Source organism: Paramormyrops kingsleyae, chromosome 16, assembly GCF_048594095.1.
Source record: "Paramormyrops kingsleyae isolate MSU_618 chromosome 16, PKINGS_0.4, whole genome shotgun sequence".
Classification (NCBI taxonomy): domain Eukaryota; kingdom Metazoa; phylum Chordata; class Actinopteri; order Osteoglossiformes; family Mormyridae; genus Paramormyrops; species Paramormyrops kingsleyae.
This window is the reverse complement of record NC_132812.1, coordinates 23,184,152-23,203,897: the sequence shown is the minus strand read 5'-3', so window position 1 is coordinate 23,203,897 and position 19,746 is coordinate 23,184,152. Positions and strand designations below refer to the sequence as shown.

The 19,746-nt window shown below is 46.9% G+C and overlaps 1 protein-coding gene across 2 annotated transcripts in view; it reads right to left on the bottom strand.

Moving 5' to 3' along the window:
- The window catches only part of LOC111858403 (thrombospondin type-1 domain-containing protein 7B-like), a 123,368-nt gene that overhangs the window by 71,970 nt on the left and 31,652 nt on the right, over positions 1-19,746 (bottom strand). For both annotated transcript variants that reach the window (XM_072700533.1, XM_072700532.1), the window contains exon 2: positions 16,283-16,453. In XM_072700533.1, coding sequence (XP_072556634.1) covers positions 16,283-16,424 — 142 coding nt within the window. In that variant the 5' untranslated portion in view covers positions 16,425-16,453. The remainder of the gene's footprint in view (positions 1-16,282; positions 16,454-19,746) is intronic.

Here is a 19,746-nt window from a genome sequence, read left to right as displayed (position 1 = left end):
TATGTCAGTGTCTCGAATCACATGACCAGCAGTGTGACTGCGCGATGGCCGTACTTCCGCTCATCTGCCACCTCCGCTCGCATCTTGCTTGCAAGGATCCATCTGCGCTTCTGCATGGACACGCGCGAAGACGTTTTCGAGATGCTGAGGCGTGCATAGCTTAGTGCGAGTGTGTTTACATGGTGAGGGGGAAGCCAGGCCTCCATAAGCCGCCCGATTCAGGAGACACGTGTGTCTTTGTGGTGGCGAGGCAAGAGGTCATTGCAACCGCCAGCCTGCCACAAAATGCATCGCAATTTACCCCGGCCATTACATCCAATCTACGTACTACACAGAAAACATATTGATTTTTGCGGTTACAGCACGCCCGATGTGTAATGTGTACATGCTTGACAGATATCCCAGCTGGTACAGGAGGAGCTTGTCTGTAGGGCGACTGCGTTATGTTTACACCACATCTTGCTTTGACTCACCCAAATGCGACATGCGAGTCGTGATTTACAATAACATTACTGTTATGAATTCCGGTCATCAAGCATCATCTTCTCTATGCACTATTAATCCCCATTAAATAACTTTCTTCCACAACGATGGAACCAAATTTAAAAGCAATTTCATGGCTTTTTGGAGCAACTATTTTATTTTTATTTTTTTTTTAAACCTACAATCAATAAGGTTCTCAAAGATGCAGAAAACTTGCACATTAGAAAGAAAACATAAGCAGAATGTCAAAGGACTGGCAGAGGGTGAGTGTAATGTACTGAGTGAAAGGATCAGGGCAAGAGATGTGGATCAGGTCAACAGATCAGCCTTCCATTCTGGCCTTTAAGTATTCATATAAAATAGGACTAACATTTAAAAACTCAAACACATTTCTACTTTTAGGGACATCATTACAATAAACAGTGATAAACAGATGTCTGCAGTGCCAGTTCCTAAACACCCGAGTAGAAGAGGCCGATGCAGTGAACCACCTGCTGTCCGGAAAAAAGGCCTCAACTCCTGTCAACAAGGCAGACTCAAACGCTCGTGGTCCTTCAGTAATGGATTCCCAGTATTGATTTGAGTTCAGGATTTGATTTGAGTTCTTGTCAAGACAGAGCATCTCGTAAGTAATGGGAGGTCCGTCAAACAACAAACACTTCAAGTGTTTGATTTCTTTCTCACGCAGGATACTGCCAGAGGTTAATGGTTAATAAACAGCACCATATTTAAAACCTAGAACAGCAGATACAGTTTTGACCAGTGCTCCCAGTGTGGTTATACTGTAATTGTCTCGGATAGATTCCCAGGTAGCTTTTTGGAATCTGGAGTCACGTTACCTTCGGACCCTTTTAGTGCTGCTGGAGCATCGTCAGTGTGACTTTCAGCAGAGACACCAACAGTCTGCATATGTGACAGAACAGAAGCCTTGAGAGGACATCAAGCAGGCCTGCTTTTGCCTTTGAAACTCCCTTCCATGACATACGGATTTTAAACCATGGCGAAGTTTGAGCTGCTCTCGATGAAAGGTTACTTCCATCTGAACCTGCAGGCAAGCTTCTGGTGTAGAATAGAAGCTGATGCAGGGGATTGTGGGAATGCTGTATTCCTTGGTGTGAGGCAGATGGTCTGTCTTTCATGGTTTGTAAAATGCACCCTGAGTCGAATTAAACGGCACGTGAATAAAAGAAAATTTCAGTCCACTTCAGTTGTGATCGGCATAGAATTAATGGAATATGAAAGCTAGGGACATAAATCAAACTAGATTGTTTTTTTAATGCAGTGGTGTGTCAAAGTCATCATTACACGTAGAATTACTTTTTAAAACATTTTTCTAAAATGACGTAAGAGGTGAAGCAGAGTAGCTCAACAGGTAGGACTGCTGCTTCTAGGAACTGGGAGCCAAAATTCGTGAGTTTGTCTGCCAAGGTTTCCTTCAACAGACCAAACACTGCAGATCCAGTGAATTAATGACTCCTAAGCTGTATATAAATGTGTGAGTGCCCTGCAGCGGTCTGGAGGCCTGTGTGAGCTGTACCGTACCTTATTCACTGCGCTTTCCAGGATAAACTCCAGCTCACCATGACCATAACAGACAAGGCAGCTGGATGCTGTTGTGTTTTGCTCTTGCAGTGCTAAGCTGCACTTATTGTGAAATGCTGTCTGCCTGACATTAACGTCGCTTGGGACGGCCATGGATGCTGTAGCACAGGACGGATACCTGGAAATTTAACTGAGTAATTGCTATATAATACCTCTAGGGTAGTGGGAATGAATCTCTTGAGCTCGATGAGTAGTGTGGGTGATCTTTCATAGTCCAAAAATGTTTTCCCCAGTCCGGTCACTGAAGTCTGATGTCTGTCCTGACTGCGCTCGAGCACGGAGCGGGGAAAAAGCAGCCAGAGCCAAGGAATCGGGTGAACGAGGATTTATTAAATAGGAGACAAAACAGGAACACCGAACAGACGTCAGACTTCAATGACCGGACTGGGGAAAGCATGCCTAACGCAGGCTTAAATACAGTGAACTAATGAGAGCAACAAGAAACAGCTGGTAAACACAGGGATTCCACACGGGGTAGATGAGGGGGCGTGGCACACGGGAGGATCAGACGAGCAGGGCAGGACAGCGCCTAGTGCCCTTTGCTGTCTGGGACAGACTTCAGGTGACCCCGAACTGGTCAAAAAATTATGGAACCAGCATCATCCACCACTGCTAAGAAGGCAGGGAAAAGACCCGACCGCTGTCTGTTATAATCATCCCTGCTCATAGAAATGAACTGATTGACCTAAAATAAACAGGGGTGAATCTCAGGTGACAGGTAACCTTTCAAAATGTATCGACACCGAAAGCTAATTTGAATTGAAATGGGGCCAAAGAAGCGACTGGTGAGTTATTTAGATGACGAGGGATAAGGCGCGGCGGATAAGGTTTATTGACTGTGGTGAACAATCTTGACGTTTTGACAGGCCCTGACTGTGCCGTATTTACACTGTCTGCTTCCCTTGTCACTGTATGAAACACCAATGGCAGGATAAGAGTCGCCAGATGTAACAGCAGTAATCCAGGCGCGGGATTTCTGCTCCGTTTCTGGTGACAGTGACGGGACGCTGCCTAACCGATATACACCTCATTTTGCAGGGGCGGCTATAGCGACGTCTAATGGAGATGACGATCATTATAACGTAATTCCTCTTTGAGTTACTGCGCTGACGTTGATATGATCGCTCAGACATTTTCGGAACTTCCTGGAGCATAATTCGATTCTCATGTGAAGCATATATTTAGGGGCAGCTTTCGCTAAACCTTGTGCGGGCTGGGGCTGGAGTACAAGATTGGCCCTCACCTTGGCTTCTGGCATTTGATTGTTTGACAGAGACACAGTTGGGAATGCCCGGAATTTTAAAAAGGCCGATCTTGGGTGCGTTTCCCAAAAGCGTAGTTGCTAACTACATTAGCAACTTACATTGTTGGAACCATGCAAGTGAATGTCAACGTGGGCTCCCCCCATCTAATGTTCTGTGTAATTTTATGAATTCAAGTGCCCCTATCAAGTGCTGGGCCACTTGAATCTGCCAGGGTATCTGTGCCCATCTGACGCGCCTGGGACCAACTATGTAAGTTAACAGGATATTTTGGGAAACGCATCTCTGAACGTAACACCTCAATAACCCAGGACAGATAACTGCTTAACTGCTACCAGTCGCTTGCATTTCCTGGGCAATTATGAGAAAGTGACGCCAGACGGTTTTAAAATCAGATGGTTTTAAAAAGTCCTGCCAGCTGCCCTGGATTGGGAGTGAAGCTGGTACCTGCTTAGCGGAGCTCTGTGTTATCATGCCTCTCATATCGATGATTCCGCCTCTAAGGGCGCAGTATCTTCGGACTTCTTATCTCAAATTTGGAAAACCAGATGATTTCCCGGCTGGATTTTGAGCTTCAAAGGGTCTCTTCTCAGGCATCCATGAGACTGCCCCCACCCCCCATCGTTCTGAACAGTGGGTTGCTCATGGATGCCCGAGGTGCTGCTGATTACCTTCCACTCCACCGGAGTGACTTATCAAACACGGCGGAGACGTCTAATTGACCAGCAGACAGTCGGCGGTTTTGCTGCCAGATGACTATCGCCACTGCGAGGGTACGATTCCCCCATGCAGTGCAGCACATTGGGGTAATCAATAGATGGGACAGCCTGGCAGATGGCCCAGGGCCCAGAGGAAAGAATGTTCCGGTGCTGTGTGATCCCCAATCTGGGAGAGGGTATCCTAAGGGGTAAAATACAGCCGCCCCTCTGCTCTGTTCTGTGTGCTGCCAATGGGAGCCAAACAATCAAACAACCCAATCTCTTGTTTGCAGGTTCTCCTCATGTTCAGGTGGGTTTCCTCCTACAGTCCAAAAACATCCATTTTTTGCTTGTAGTGTGTGTGTTTGTTTGTGTGTGTGTGTGTGTGTGTGTGTTCCCTGCTGTTCCATTCAGGCTCTCCCCTGCCTTGATCCTAGTGCATGCTGGGATAGTCTCCAGGTTCACCCAGTACTGAATACACTGCTGCAGAAAGATGGATGGATGATGGATATTTTACATAAATACAGTACCAGTCAAAAGTTTGGACATATGACAATATAAAAATAATATTTTAATTAAATAATCTGTACTGCAAGAGGGTGTGGGTAAAGTTTCCGCAAAAGTTCCACCCGGACGCAGGTACACGGCACCGTGTCTGTAAGGGGAAGGGCTGCCCCGAGCAGGCGGAGGTCATCTGACACATGGCGCCTCCCTCACCTGCTCTCGCGGGGCTAATTTGCCTGTAATAAGGCCGCGCAAAAGGTCAGCCCGGGGGGGCACGACAGTGAGGCCTGCCTATTTGTGTGTGCAGGGCCTGGTGGGGAGGGGGGCAGTCAGACTTGGCCGTTTAAGAATTAATTAGGTGACAATTTGCTGTAACGTTCAGAAACTGTTTTTTGGGTTTCATTGCGTGAGACAGGCACCCATGACAAGACTGTAGGCAACAATTGCTCTGCTTTTGAGGTCCAGTAGACAAAAATGTGGTAGAACTGTCAAATACTGAAGGGATTTACTAATTCCTATTGACCTTTTGTGAATATCTCGCGCCTGTTTTCATGTTTGCCCCTGTTGTAAGCCTGCTGCATGCCTTTTCTCTTTAATTACATCTCATGAGTTTATGTACTGTTCACATACTGTAACCAAACCAAGGCACCTTCTTCCTTCAATTCACGCCGGGCGACCAGCATCTCATGGCATCTCCACCGGACTGATTACTGTTCTTACAGATTTTTTTTAACATGCTGATTCAAAGGAGGCGGCTGGTGAAGGAGTTATTGGCGTTATTGGTTTGGGCCAAAGACGTAGCTGGACCCCCGCAGAAGGACACTAATTATACGTTCCATACCCAGGGGGCAGGGGGGTGGGGGATAGGGCTCCGGACTGAAATGTCGTACCAGACACACTGGTAAACGGGGCAGCTCCTCACAGCATGAGAACCTAAAGATTACAGGAACCAGGCTTATTATAAAGTGTAACCTTCCACTGTGGGACCAATATGGGTTTAAAAGTCACTAAAATCAGAGGGAATGTTTCCGAAATCACTCCGCAAGCCCTTCGCGGCCTAATGGACTGCCATGCCACTGCCTGTGCCCCCAGTGTCTCGTAAGCTCTTATATATATATACACACAATCGCTCTGATTGGACAGAGACAACCAGACGGGAGCCAATAGCATCTGCTAGCCACTTTCAGCCTCTTTGCCGGTCGACAGTGCTTCAAATACACCGTGTCAGAACACAAATCTGTGCCAGCAGCTGTCAATTAGTTCCTGACCTGAATTCATTTGTAGATTTATTCGTATAAGCTGTGGCTTCAAATGTTTTTGACCCACACATCCCTGGGGGGGACATGGAGGTTCATCACAGGCCACACGCCCGAGAAGCGTATGGGGGTGTGGGGGGGGGGGGAAACCAAATCTGACACATACTGAAAAAAGTGAAACTTTACACTGTGCGGTAAAACCCAGGGCTGTGAAAGTTGAAGACAATTCAGAAATGAGTCGAATAAAATGCACACGACTTGTTAAAATACATAATGCAGTCACTGTGGATGAAGTTGCTGTTGGCTGGGAGCTCTCCTGGAAAATTATTTTTTGGGAGGGGGGGGGGGTTACGATGAATTAATGATTTATTTGTTCTATTAAAAGAAGCTTTGTAAGAGAGTCCCTTCAAGCTGAATAACTCAGTTGGTCTTCTGGCATATTGATTGAAAAAACTCATTTTATTAAATTACTTGGTAACGCTTTACTCAAGGGAGCACAGATAATGAAGTAGTACACTCATACTTAATGTATTAATTAACCAGAAACTAAGTGTTAGTTACATACTGCTTTCATGTTTGTTCATCAATAATCAATCATATCGGTTCATGTATTTCATGCAGTTACTATGTTTGTTCAGGATTTGTACATCAGTAGTAACTGAGTTATTAAGTTACTTGTGCCCCCTCAAGTAAAGGGTTACCAGTTGTCTCCCCCAGCAATCCCCCAATCCAGCATCTGAAATACAACTGGCTAATGAAAGGACACTGGTCACCTGTATGAAATACTGTTGGTGGTGTTGCTATAGCGACGGCGACGTGGTGGACGGCACTGTGGCCCCACAGCATCTGGCGCTTGTATGAAATACTGTTGGTGGTGTTCCTATAGCGACGGCGACGTGGTGGACGGCACTGTGGCCTCACAGCTTCTGGCGCCTGTATGAAATACTGTTGGTGGTGTTGCTATAGCGACGGCGACGTGGGGGGCGGCGCTGTGGCCTGTGGCCCCTGGGCTGGGGGCTTGACTCCTGCTCCTGCTCTTATGCACCCCAAACACATGCAGTTAGGTGAACCATGTGTGTGCCATGTGACTGACTGGCATAGCTTGCAGCAAATACCCTGATACATGCCCGATTCTTCCTGGAAAAGGCCTCTCCTCCTGAGATCCAACATTTCACTATTTTTTTTTGATAATCTCTCATACTATACATTCCAATTGGTTAAGTCTCATGGTTCCTTATAAAGGACATAAGATGTGGGAATGACCTTGCCAACCTTTTCCTGTCAAATCAAAATTTTAATCAACATTTAAAAACTTCTTTTCTCCTGGATCTCAGGAAGTTGTACTAGATACGAGGTTAAGGATGATGGACAGATTGCCCTACAGCTGAAAGACCTTTTGAATCATTGGACAAGGATCAGTACTCAAGAGAAAGGCTAGGTGGCGCTGTTATGGCCCATCCTGAAGGTGGCTCCTCAGTCATAAGGCCTGACCATGGATGTTCACCTACATCATGGACATACATCGCTGCTCATTCGGCTTAACACCAGCATCTGCAGAATGTTAAATACTGCAATCCCGCCTTTCATGCTCCAAACGAGTGGCTTGGCCAGAGCTTAAACGGTCTCTCCTGGGTGTGAGAGCCCCATCGAGCCACAACTGCTGCTTTGACACACTTCTTCTGCTCGGCTGGTTCCATAAGCACCTTTTGAAAAACAAGCACAAACAAATACAGCTTCTCAGTGTAATGGCAGCTCTCCTGCTTATTTACCTCTAGCCCGGCCTCCCACAGAGCCAGTTGCTGCTTGATTCCAGTAAGTCCTGGAGAGCTGATGGTGTTTCGCGAATAAAGAAATGGAAACACATTCATGTTAAATTGATTTATTTGGCAGGAGCTTCTCGAGTAACTAACAGGCCGGGGGAAATGATAACCGCTAATGAAGAGAAGAAAGGGGGGGCGGGCGGGCGGGGGGGGGGCTAGTAAATGTATGGCCTCCCAAGGAGCACACTGAAAAAATACACTGGTATAATTTTTGCAACCTAATTTTTACCAACGGCTAATTGAAGTGTCTTCAGCCGTACTGGGTGCCAAGGAAAAATAATTTAAAAAATCCTTTCTGTAAAAGAACGAGTATCAAGTTAAAATGCGAGACTGCTGGACAAAAACCAAACTCGCCTCCGAGGACTCGATCACCTGAGACGGAAGCAAGACTCCCTCCACAAACACTTTAACCAACGAAGAGGCCACAAGGTGACCCCCCACCAACAAAACAGCTGCGAGCAGCCACAGATAGCCCCCCCCCCGACATATCTATCCACTCTCCCTTCCTGCTTATTGATGGCCACACAGCCGTAATTCCGTTAGCGGTTGTCGGCTCAGAGGCCGAGCCACATTTAGCGTGTCCCCATCAGACTGCTGGCGTCTCCTTGACAGCCTGCGTACATTTATCTGTAGTAGCTACTTGGCAGAGCTGAAGACCGTGAGAGGCCGATCGATAGAGAGCGGGCCTGGCCAATCGGAATCGATAATTTGCGCCATCCTCAGCGGTGGTCCAGCCCCTCGCGGATGTGCTAGCAGAGGGGCAATTTTGAAACAAGAGGATAAAAAAAGATGCAACTTGAAAGACATGCACCTCTAAACACACAGGAAACATTTTACTGAGAATGAAGCTTCATATACAGCCAGTTTCCACTGGACGAGCAATAGATGCAGGATATTGAACACGTGCAGAACACCAGCTACTCAGTAGAGAAAATGGACAATGGTCATAGTTATAAACCGTACATATATATTGGATATATAAGTTACATAAAGGGTAAGAAATCTCAGGGGTGGAGCAACAGTGCCTACACTACTCAGCCTGAATCATTTATGTAAATAGTTCTAATATCCAGCTCCATAAACGTGTTTAAGGGGTAACTGCTCTATAAGTAAAAGCACATGATAGGTGAGCCAATAAAACAGTAAATAAAAACGTCATGCTGACTACAAAGCGCTTTATTAGAATGGCAGCAAAGAAAACATCCATAACTTACTGTGAGACTTACGGATTTAGACCGTAAGTCTTTAGCGATGTCTCTTAACCGAGAGCCTCTGGTCCACGGGAACGTGAAGAGGAGAAGATGACCTTAAGCCGTATAGTGTAGCCGCTGTGTAACACAGCTCCCTGCTAACTAACTTTCACAGCCGTATAGCGTAGTCGCTGTGTAACACAGCTCCCTGCTAACTCACTTTCACAGCCGTATAGCGTAGCCGCTGTGTAACACAGCTCCCTGCTAACTCACTATTGCTATGGCAGATGTAGTATAATTGCCATAATACTGTCTTGCTATGTAAACTTTATTCCCTCGTTATTATTATTAATAGGATTAGTACCATTACCAGGAGCTAAAAGCAATCTCCCATCATCCATCCACCTTCTAGAGCTGTTTATCCCAGTAAACGCTTCTATCAAGCAATCACACACCGTACTAAAGAGCATTAACTGTACTAACGGTACTATTTTGCAGTCATGGGAAACCAAACTGCAGCGTAAGATGTAGGAAAAGGACCAGCGGAGGATAAGAAACCTCGTCAATCAACAGAGACGATGCAAATAAAGCAGGTGACAGGTGGCTGGAATGCGGCAGCTCGTCGGACTCGGCGTGGCCAAGCAGACGCAGCCACAGGAGGGGAGGCGCAGCGCCCCCTGCAGGCTAACCCACGCATGCTTCCATCCGCCGGCCCCTGCCATTCCTTCAGGTCCCTGCCGGTTCTGATGTTTCCTCGCGGTCCGTGATGAACCTCCGTTCTGCCACTCCTCCGTCACTCACTCTCCATTTCACTCCCCCCCCCCCAACCATTTAATCTCTATGTCAAGCTGCCAATGACCTCATTAAAACTGCTTGAGCCCAACTCCCTACTCCAGTTCATCACGAAATTTAACAAATCCATGCCCTATTTATTGCACAAACATGCCCTCAGCCATGAGTTACTCACACTTGGTAATCAGGTTAAATAATGAAACATCTCATCACCAGCACTGATGAACGCAAATATTTGATCAAATACTTCACAAACGGAAATAGATGTTCTTTCTGGGAAAGGGCCACAGCCCATCCACTGGCACCTTCTCTTTCTGTTGCAGCACATGGCATGAAAATACATCAGTAAAAACGCGGTGAGAGTCACACCTTAACTTCCCAACATGAAAAGGCTCTTTTGGCACAGAGCTGGAAGCAGCTGAAAGACCACGCGGCTCCACGGAGACTTTCCTTGGGGGGAATCAGAAAACGACCATTTAAAAAACTACCCTCACTGGGAGCAAGGGGCTTTTTGTGGTGGTGGTGAGGTGATGTCAGCTTTTATGACAACCCCCCAGTGTACCCCTCCCCCCAAGTTTGACACCATAGCAACACTAGATGACGAATCTACATAGTCCTGCTCATGGGATGTTGTTGGTTGACATTGTTGGGGAATTCTGCTCTGGGAACTTCTGTCACCATGACACCTGCTCATTAGATGTGTAATTTGAACCAGAAAATGAAAAAAATTAAAGATAATAAGTAAATAAATTCAATGAATCTCTCCATCAGATCTACTGCCATGAAAGGACATTTTCCAGCACCCTGTGGTGTAAGATAAAACGCTTGACCACAGGGCTGATGTGCCCTGCGTAACTGGGATAATTGCAGGAGCATATTTTTAGCTTTGAATCAATACTCGGATCAGATTTCTCACCCCTGGCCCGAACAGTCGCAATTAAATAAGGCACTTGTAGAAGCACCTTGGGGAGATAAAGGAAATTACCTTCCTGCACTTAATTTTTGGTAGAGCACGCTCATCTGCAGGCTTGTGGGGATCCGGCCCATTCTAATCACTTTTGCACCACAGTTCCCCTTATCTCGTGCATTGTGGCGCGTGTTTTCCCTTAACTGAACCTCCGCCCCCCACCCAACCCTGCCACGGTGAAGGGCTATAAATCTCACTTTTTTGTTTTTTTTTGTTCTTTTTTTTGCCTTAACTATACTCCACCCCTTGCTGTGATGAAAAACGCGACAGGATGGTTTACAGAGTCACAAGGAGAAAGACGGAATGACGAAAGGAGCCAGGCTGCTGGGCTACTGGCCTGGCCGACAGTCTGCCTGCCTCGCCGAAACAATCGCACAATATCAAAATATTCAGATGAAGCCACCCGTCCTTAATGAAACTCACATGGGTATCTCCATCTTTAGGATCATGCCCAGGAGCAATGTCTGCTTGCTGGAAGTTCTCGCATCCAGCCTGGAAGTAAGTAAGCCACTGGGGGGTGGGGGTGTATAAGGCTGCAGCAGCAAGGATTATAAATACATACGGCAAAATTAAAAAGCAAACAAGTATATACAGCAACTGTCAAGAGACAGGCACAGCTCACATTCAATGAATGGAAAGAATCTAGCTGGTGCTTTATGTAAACCCAGTGAACGTTTCCCAAAGTGTAACTCAGCCCCCTTTCACATCGCTGTGATGCATTGTGGGATGGATAACAGAAGGAAACAGGAAGAGGATCAGTACTATAGAGCCTGGACAGCTCCCATGACTGGGAACATGGAGCGCCGTCAGGGGAACACCCAGGGAGCTGCCCAAAAAGCATTCAGCTGGCTCTTAGTGGACCGCAGGCAGGCCTTGGCCAGACAGACGGCCTACAGCTTGTTTAAAGGGGGCACTAGACAGCGGACCGGAGACGGTGCCGGAGCCAGGAGCTGACCTCTCCCTGCTTTATTCCCAGCACCGCAAGGAAAGTCAGGCGTCTGACTGCCCAAGGGGGGGGGGGGGGGGGCAGAATCAGCAACTGCTTCACTGCACACCCCCAGCTTCGCCACCGGCTCGTTACCTTCGCTAGCCTGCGGCGGTTTCCGTCTTTTGCTGCGCAAAGTCGTGTTTCCTTTTGTCAAAGTACGTCTGATTACTAAGCAGGCTGCCGCTCACCGCCGCGTATCCTCCACCGAGCCTGGCATCGGGGGGTGGGGGGGGGTTATGCGGTATGGGTAACGTGGACCCTTCACGGAAACAGGAAACAAGGACTGTCATATTACAGCGACTCAGAGAATGTCATTTAATGCTTGGAATATTTCCGTCCCCCCCATGAATTAAAGACATATTGCATTTCTATGAGACGCCCGTGCATCACGACCCTGGGGGGGCACCCTTTTTTGGTGGAGTCGCTTCCCAAAGACACTGTTTCACCTGTGTAGTCTTGGACTTAATTAAGATGGAAAGTCCAAGGCTCAATATATCCTGAGCTGCCTGCTTTGCACAGAGCTCAGCCTTTGTGCTCCTGTTTTGGGAGTTTGTTGTAGCTGAGGTTATATTCAGATTTTCTGCCTCCAGCAACTATTCACAGACGAATCTTCTTCCCGGAGTCCTCGTTCCGGAACCTCCCATCCAGCCGGTGAACCCAGTTCAGGAACCAATTACCTGCTTCCTGTAGTGTCCAGTCCCATGTATGTAGAGCTCACTGGACAGGAAACTCATTCTATTGAAGTGTATGAGTTGTATTGTAATGCGTATAGATATACAACAAAAACATCACTGTAGGTTAGTAAAGCTATCTGTCCCCACTATGAATTAGGGACTTTTGGCTTTTTGTGATGAATTTGCCTTCTCTTGATTCGGAGACGGACGGAAAAAAAATTAAGGGGAACTTCTGGACTACAAATGTAGATAAATGAACTGGTCACCTGCCATACATTACAGAAATCCTCCAGCCCCATACTGTCTGAGTAATAACTCACAGGAAATATTGTGATTTTCCCTGGTGTTTTGAAAATGGAAGTTGTGAGTCTTTCTGTGTGGGAGCCACAGTGATGCATTAAACTGTTTGTGCTAGCAGGTGTGGGAATGTACAAACTGAGAATATGATAGGAATGTTTACACACACACACACACACCCACACACACACGCATACTGGCTGTGTTCTGCCCGTTACACAAACTGTTTCAAGAGCTCCCCATCTTCATGAATTATTGACATCTGTAATGTTAAATCTCTCTGGCTGTGGTGTTGTGGAGTGACACAGCACAAAGCAATGAGCAATTCAGAAATGTCGCTTCACTGGGCTACATGTTTTCAGACAGCAGGAGGAAACCCACACGTAGCCAGAGGAACATGCAAATTCACAGGAGCACGGCGGAGCCTCCGCCACGGAAGGGTGAGGCAGCGGCACTGCCCACTCAGGGCCCTGTCGGTGCCGCCCCTTTTAGAAACATCCTTCTCAAAATTGTGTCATTCTCGGGGGCCATCGTGCATTTCAAAGGCATTGGTAGCCCACAGTGCTTGCATGACTTTAATCTTATTTGGGGACGAGTGTGACTGAAATAATTAAATCTTTCTGTGGTCTGAGACGCTCATTTAAAAAAGAGTCGGTTAGAGGCACTGGGATTAGTGGGGCAGAAACCGGCCTTCAAGATGGATGCTGGGAATCTCCAAACGTGCCGAGTGGAGGTCCTGAAGGAGCAGGGATGAGCCCCATTGTCCAAAACATACTCCTGGTCGATGACCGCACAGCATAAGGGGTAGCCTTCTGGTCAAAGTCTTTAATATGTCTAAACGTCTGGGTCTTTCTAAGACTCGCTGGCACACTGGTTTGTATATTAACAGACCTGCAGCAGCCTGAGGGACCTAACAGAGCCAGATGCACGTGGCCGTCTCCAGTAATGGGCGTGGGAGCGACTGTGAGCAAAAAAAGGCTGCGTGAGCGGCCTGCTTTTGAGGTTTGCTGCCTGGATATATTGAATCGAGAGGAAATCCGTCAGAGTCCGCAGAAATAGGAAAAGCAGTAAAAATGGAAATAATTGTGGGATGTAAAGGTTTAGATGTGGAGGTGGGACCTGGTATGGCTGCCTGGCAGAAGAGGGAAAAAAAATTAATTGGATTCAGCCGCACTCTAGGCTGGCAGAAGGCACACATCAATCTGGAATGGGGAGTCCCTGCTTGAGGTTGCGATATTTGGCAGGAAGTCAGCAAAGGGCGGGAGGAAAAGCAGACAGGACATGCAGGGCCTGGTCCGAATGCTGGCCAGGCCTTTGAAAGTGGACTCAGTATGCAGGCAGGGCCTTGGAAGGGCGTCTTGGATTTGGGCTCGGCCCCAAAACAGGCGTAGGGGAAGGGCATCCAGGCTGAGTGCATGAAGTGGCCTTCTAGCCCTGAAGTTGGGGGTGCACAGGGACATGGAGGCCCGGTCTAGGTCACTGCAAGGTCGGCCCAGAAAACGTGGGGGTCTGACGCTACGCCACCACGCCACAGTGATCCCATTCACGAAAGTCCCTCAGCTAAAACCTTTTACTGCAGACTTTCTCACGTAAACAGACACGCGTGCGGCCCGGTCCCGTCACCGTGACAATGAGCGCTCGACGGTGACAGCCCCACTGGGTGCAGTTATAATCACAGGCTTCACAAAGAGATGCGACAAATTGAACGACACAAAAATTATCAGTGAAAATGCCAGTCATTAAAAAGGAAAACCTTTTAAACCATAATTTTCAGTTAGTCACACATTGTGCCTTTAGTGTATCTGGAAAAGTCTTCAGTTAACATATTATTTTAAACACAAAGCAATGCTGCTTCAGTGAATGCTGGCCCTTCGCCTTTGAAAACATAGAGGTCCTTGTTGGAGGGACTGTGCTGTTGCTTGTTTCAGGAGTGCAAGTCAGGCGTCTCTCGCTGGGCCTGAAAAAGCTCCTACCCCTGTTTACAGACCGCCTGGGTCCCAAGGGTCCCGGTACAAGAAGCCAGTGGAGGATTTTGTCTCGTGATGCAAGAAAAAACAGAGCAACACACAGGACAGGCAGCTAATGTATCACAAGCATATAGCTGTCAGGAGCCAATTTATGTATGAGTGCTGCTAGACTGAGCCTCTAATGAGTGACCAGGAACAAGAGCAAGATATTTATGGGGGAAACAGTTTCAGCAGCACTGCTTAAAACCATGGCTGAGAAATGCTGTTGTTTTAGTTATTATATATGCAGCATTTATTAATTAAAGCTTTTAAAATGTACAGGGGAGGTATCATATTTGCCTAAACCCCTGCCTAGTTTTTTTCACCATTCGCTATTCAGTTCTCGTTTGAGTGACATCAAATCAATCAAATCAATCAAATAGCCTTTTTATTGTCAATTCACTATATGTCCATAACATACAAGGGAATCAAAATGCTGTTTCTCTCTCATCTTCGTAGTACAATATAAAATATAGAAGTATAAAAAGCATAAACATATAAGATATAAAATTACCAACAGTACTAAAAATAGTAAACCTCCGCAATGACTGGACTTCAAAGGTGGAGCGAAGTATTTAAAAAACAAAACCTGGACAAGGGGGGTGGCGGGGGGGCACTCTTGGGAGTGTCTGAGTCACCTGGACAGGGGGGGGGGGCACTCTTGGGAGTGTCTGAGTCACCTGGATGGGGGAGGGCACTCTTGGGAGTGTCTGAGTCACCTGGACGGGGGAGGGCACTCTTGGGAGTGTCTGAATGGTGACAGAGCAGGATTGCATTGACAAAAGGGTCTTTCACTACACGCATCCAAAAGGCTCCTTTTCCAGGTAAGGGTGTCAAATCCCCCCTTCCAGCATTCCCAGAGTAAACTACTTTTGAACATATGCCCTCACAAGGAAAATTGATCAATGTCTTTATCACTCTGGCAGCTTGCAGAGACAGTCATTACCCAACCGCAGAGAGAGGAATGAAACTGCTAATCGCTGGAAGAATAGGACGGTTGTGTTCAGCTGGTAAACTTCCCTCAGCCTTGAATTCGCAGAGCGACTCTCAGCTTTCGGCTGAGGAGGCGTGGGAGGTGGGGGGGGGTAACTGCATGAATGTGCACTGCTTACTTTCCATGAGGTTTTTAAGTTTAAGGACAGAAATTAAAAACAAATCACATTTCTGTAATGTGGTCAAGTTATTTAGGCAAAAATAATTGACCATCCAAACGCACCCATGTGCTCATATATACACACATAGAGACACTATGCTATTCTACTAACAATAAAGGTGGGTTTAGATTTGGTTCGCAGTGGCTGCGCTTTGCCAAAAACACAACGCAAATCCATTCCAGAAAACACGCCTGATTGTTTTGGCAGCCTGTTATCCCTCCATAACACGACTGTGTCGTGACCCAGAGCTCAGAGAAAATTGCTTCTATGTGGACAACAAGAGCAAGATGATGTGTCATAACACTGCTGAATATATTACTATTTCACACATTTCTGCTTTCACAAATATTGCAGCTTACGCAAGTAACAGGTAATGCAACATGCAATAAAACCTAGTCCTCGATATGAACTAGTGCTTTTCAGCATCCGAACAATGACATACAAACAACCAAAGAGTTACAGCTAAAGGTATTACAGAGATGAGATGCGTTATAATATCGAACACTATTTCATATTTAATAGAACCCAAAGCAGCATCACGCCTCATGCTCTTGTATCTGCTTATTATAAGGGGAAAAGTCCAGCTCACCTGTTTTCCACTCGTAGCGATCATCTTTCGCAAGTTCCACATCCCCCCGGCCCTGGATCACTATGAGCGACAGGGAGAGGAGCAAACAGCTGCCAGTCATCCTCGTCCAGGCCACCATGCAATAGCCATGGTGTCGACTCATAGTCCAGCCTCTTCTGTCTTCCTTCAGTCCTAGGAAACACCCAAAGACAGAAATCCACATCATGGAACTGCAGTCCAACCATGAACAATATACAGCTACAATATATGACAATTCGTTGATGCATTGTATTGCAAAAATCCCATTTTTATTCAATTTCTCAGTGTTATTGCAATTACTTAAATATTCAGGCACTTCACCAACATATTAATATACATATTTACAATGGCCCACAAACCTGACCAGGATAAACAGTTTTAAGATGGATGGATATTTACAACCACTAAATCAGGCCAAATCACCAGTTTGCTCTTTGCTACCTAGTCACCACACACTAGATATTCTAAGACAGCTTCAACAAAAGCATGCAGAGGTATTAGCGACTCAAATTCTTGATTTACAAAAAACCGGCAAATAACTGCAGGGCTACTTTATAAAAGCACCACATACATTTTAATACCTTTAATACTGACTCAAGGAAACAATGCTGGACTCAATAAATCGAGTCATGCAAGTGTTTAAATCCACAGCACAAGTAAGATGATCCATGTTATTGATGTTTTATTATAGAGCAGAATCTGCTGAGGTTTTGTTTGCACCAGCTGACAGTCTTTCATGGAGTTGAAGCATTAAACTCACCAAACAATGAGGAATAGTTGAGTATTTTTTTTTTTTACCCTGTTACCCCCAACATCTCTAACACTGAAGTAACTCCCGCCACCAGACAAAATGACAGGCATGCATTTTGCCGCACTCTGAAGAATTACCCTCAGGAAAACCAAGCCGCACAACTTAATTAGACTTCCACGCTACCTAGCTCTGTCATGCAGCACCTGATTTCTGCCCGCGTTGTCTCCCAGGCTGCTGAATAAGTTTGCCACATCGGCCTCACACGCCGCTCCAGATTGGGCTGATGATCAGTCACGGCCGTGGAGCAAAATGAGCGGGGGGGGGATGCACGCGTGGCAGGGACCGTAAGCAGGTCATCAAATGTCACGGCATCCCTCAAACACGGACGCTAAAAGCCAACTGTGACAATCAGCCCGACGGGGCCGCCAACGGAGACGTAGGTTATGGGGACAGCAGGAAAGAGGAGAACGGAAGTGGAGACGGCTTTGGCAAACGCAGTGGTGAGGAATGAGAATGAATAGTGGGAACAGCCAATGGCATCGGGCCGCGAGGGGCTGCCGCTGCAGGCTACATGCAGGCTTCCTCCGAAGGAAAATAGATCAAACCACACACAGTTCATCACAGTGTACAGGACGGTGCGTAAGAGTTATGGCTCTAACATCTGCCTCACTGCTCTCGCTCCAGATCTGTGGACACTTGCGAGGCCCATTAATGTACGACTGAGAGCAGATCCGCACGGAATTACAGCTCCGCTTAAATACAGGCTTCGTTTATTCCACGCTGTTTAGAGGAGGAAGCAGCTGCTCCTGACCGTGTCCCTGATTGATTTCTTTCAGAAAACTGACATACTCATCCCGTCTGCTTTTACGGCGACTCACGGCAGCTGCACCTGTTGGGAAGGCAAGGGAGAGAGCCGTCCTCAGAGCGGGAGGCACCTGTGCCTGGACCACTGTGCCTGACCTTCCACCAGGACAAGGGCACCTCCATAAATCTCTAAAAGCACATTTATGAAAAATTGACAGCAGCCAAGATGTTTTCCTGCCCTAGAATTTTGGGCACTGTTGAAATGAATGTAAACCATCGGTGTTTCTGTGAATGTAAGTACCTGCAATGTATAGAAGATAAAAAAGTGTTTGTAAAAGGATTGATTTAGAAAGATTGTCGAGCTGGGAGACCAGTGAGGTGTCACAGTCCTGCTCAAGTGCTGATATCGATCTCGGCATCCTGAGCCTAATATGCACCAGAGGGAGCCCTGCTGTGGCCAAGTGGTACATACACACACACACACACACACACACACACATGCACACACACATGCACACACATACATGCACACACACATGCACACACACACACACATACACACACACATACACATGCACACACACACACACACATACACACACACACATGCACACACACACATACACACACACACATATGCACACACACACATACACACATATGCACACACACATGCACACATACGTGCACACACACACACACATACACACACATGCACACACACAAACACACACATGCAGACACACACGCACACATACGTGCACACACGCGCGTTTTCACACACATACACACACACGCACACACACACATGCACACACACACGCACACATACACACACACATGCACACACAAATGTACACATACGTGCACACACACGCACACATACACACACACACACGCACACACACACGCATACACACATGTGCACACACACATACATGCGCACACACAGCCCTTCCCCTGCCATAAATACCCTGCTGTCTGGAATGAAAAGCAAAACAAATACACAAAAACACTAAAATAACTCCAGCATCGCCACCCCCCACCCCCCAACCCCCTGCCAGTCCACGGCAAAATGAAAACAACAGCTATTAAGTTCGCAGTGCTGATAATCTCACAAAGGTCACCAGACACAAAGCGGCATTAAAAAAAGCACATAACAAGCGCTCAGTTCATACTGTGCTGTGGTGGAATCAGGGGGCCAGAGTTACACTGTATGGACAAAAGTATTGGGACAGCCATAGTAATTAGAGGAACGGGCCCCATAAGCCTCACCCACTGCTGGCATACAGGTGTATAATGAAGCACACAGCCATGCAACCTGCAGCATCAAACAATGGGGGCAGAATGGGGGGGGGGGTCAGAGATAAGAGGTTAGTCTGGGGGGGTTCAGAGACAAGAGGTTAGTCAGCCCAGCACTGTCACTGGACAACACTGGACACCTTTCTAACAAGTCAGAGCTAGATAAGATTTGAACACACTCTGAGCTATTAGTTAAGTTCTCCCCGAACGAGCTTCATGGGCCGAATGGCCCCCTCTTGTTTGTAAATTTCTTATGTCCTTAAGTCGGTTCTCCACGTGTCTGTCCTGCTGGAGCTGCCCTGGTCAACAGCAAGTGAAGTGACTGTGAAGTGCAAACATCTGGGAGCAAGTTGCAAAGTGGCAGCCAGACAAGCTCACAGACAGGGACCTGATCAACCAACATCGATACCCAACCGGAAAGGCAGCAGATCCCACCAGCAATGTCCCAGCATCTAACGTAAAGCCCTCCCAGAAGAGAACCGGCTATTATAGCAACTATGGGTTAACCAGCTTCATATTAATACCCTTTGATTCAGAGTGAGATGATGGACAGACTGGTGTCCCAATACTTTTGTCTATAGCTGGGGGA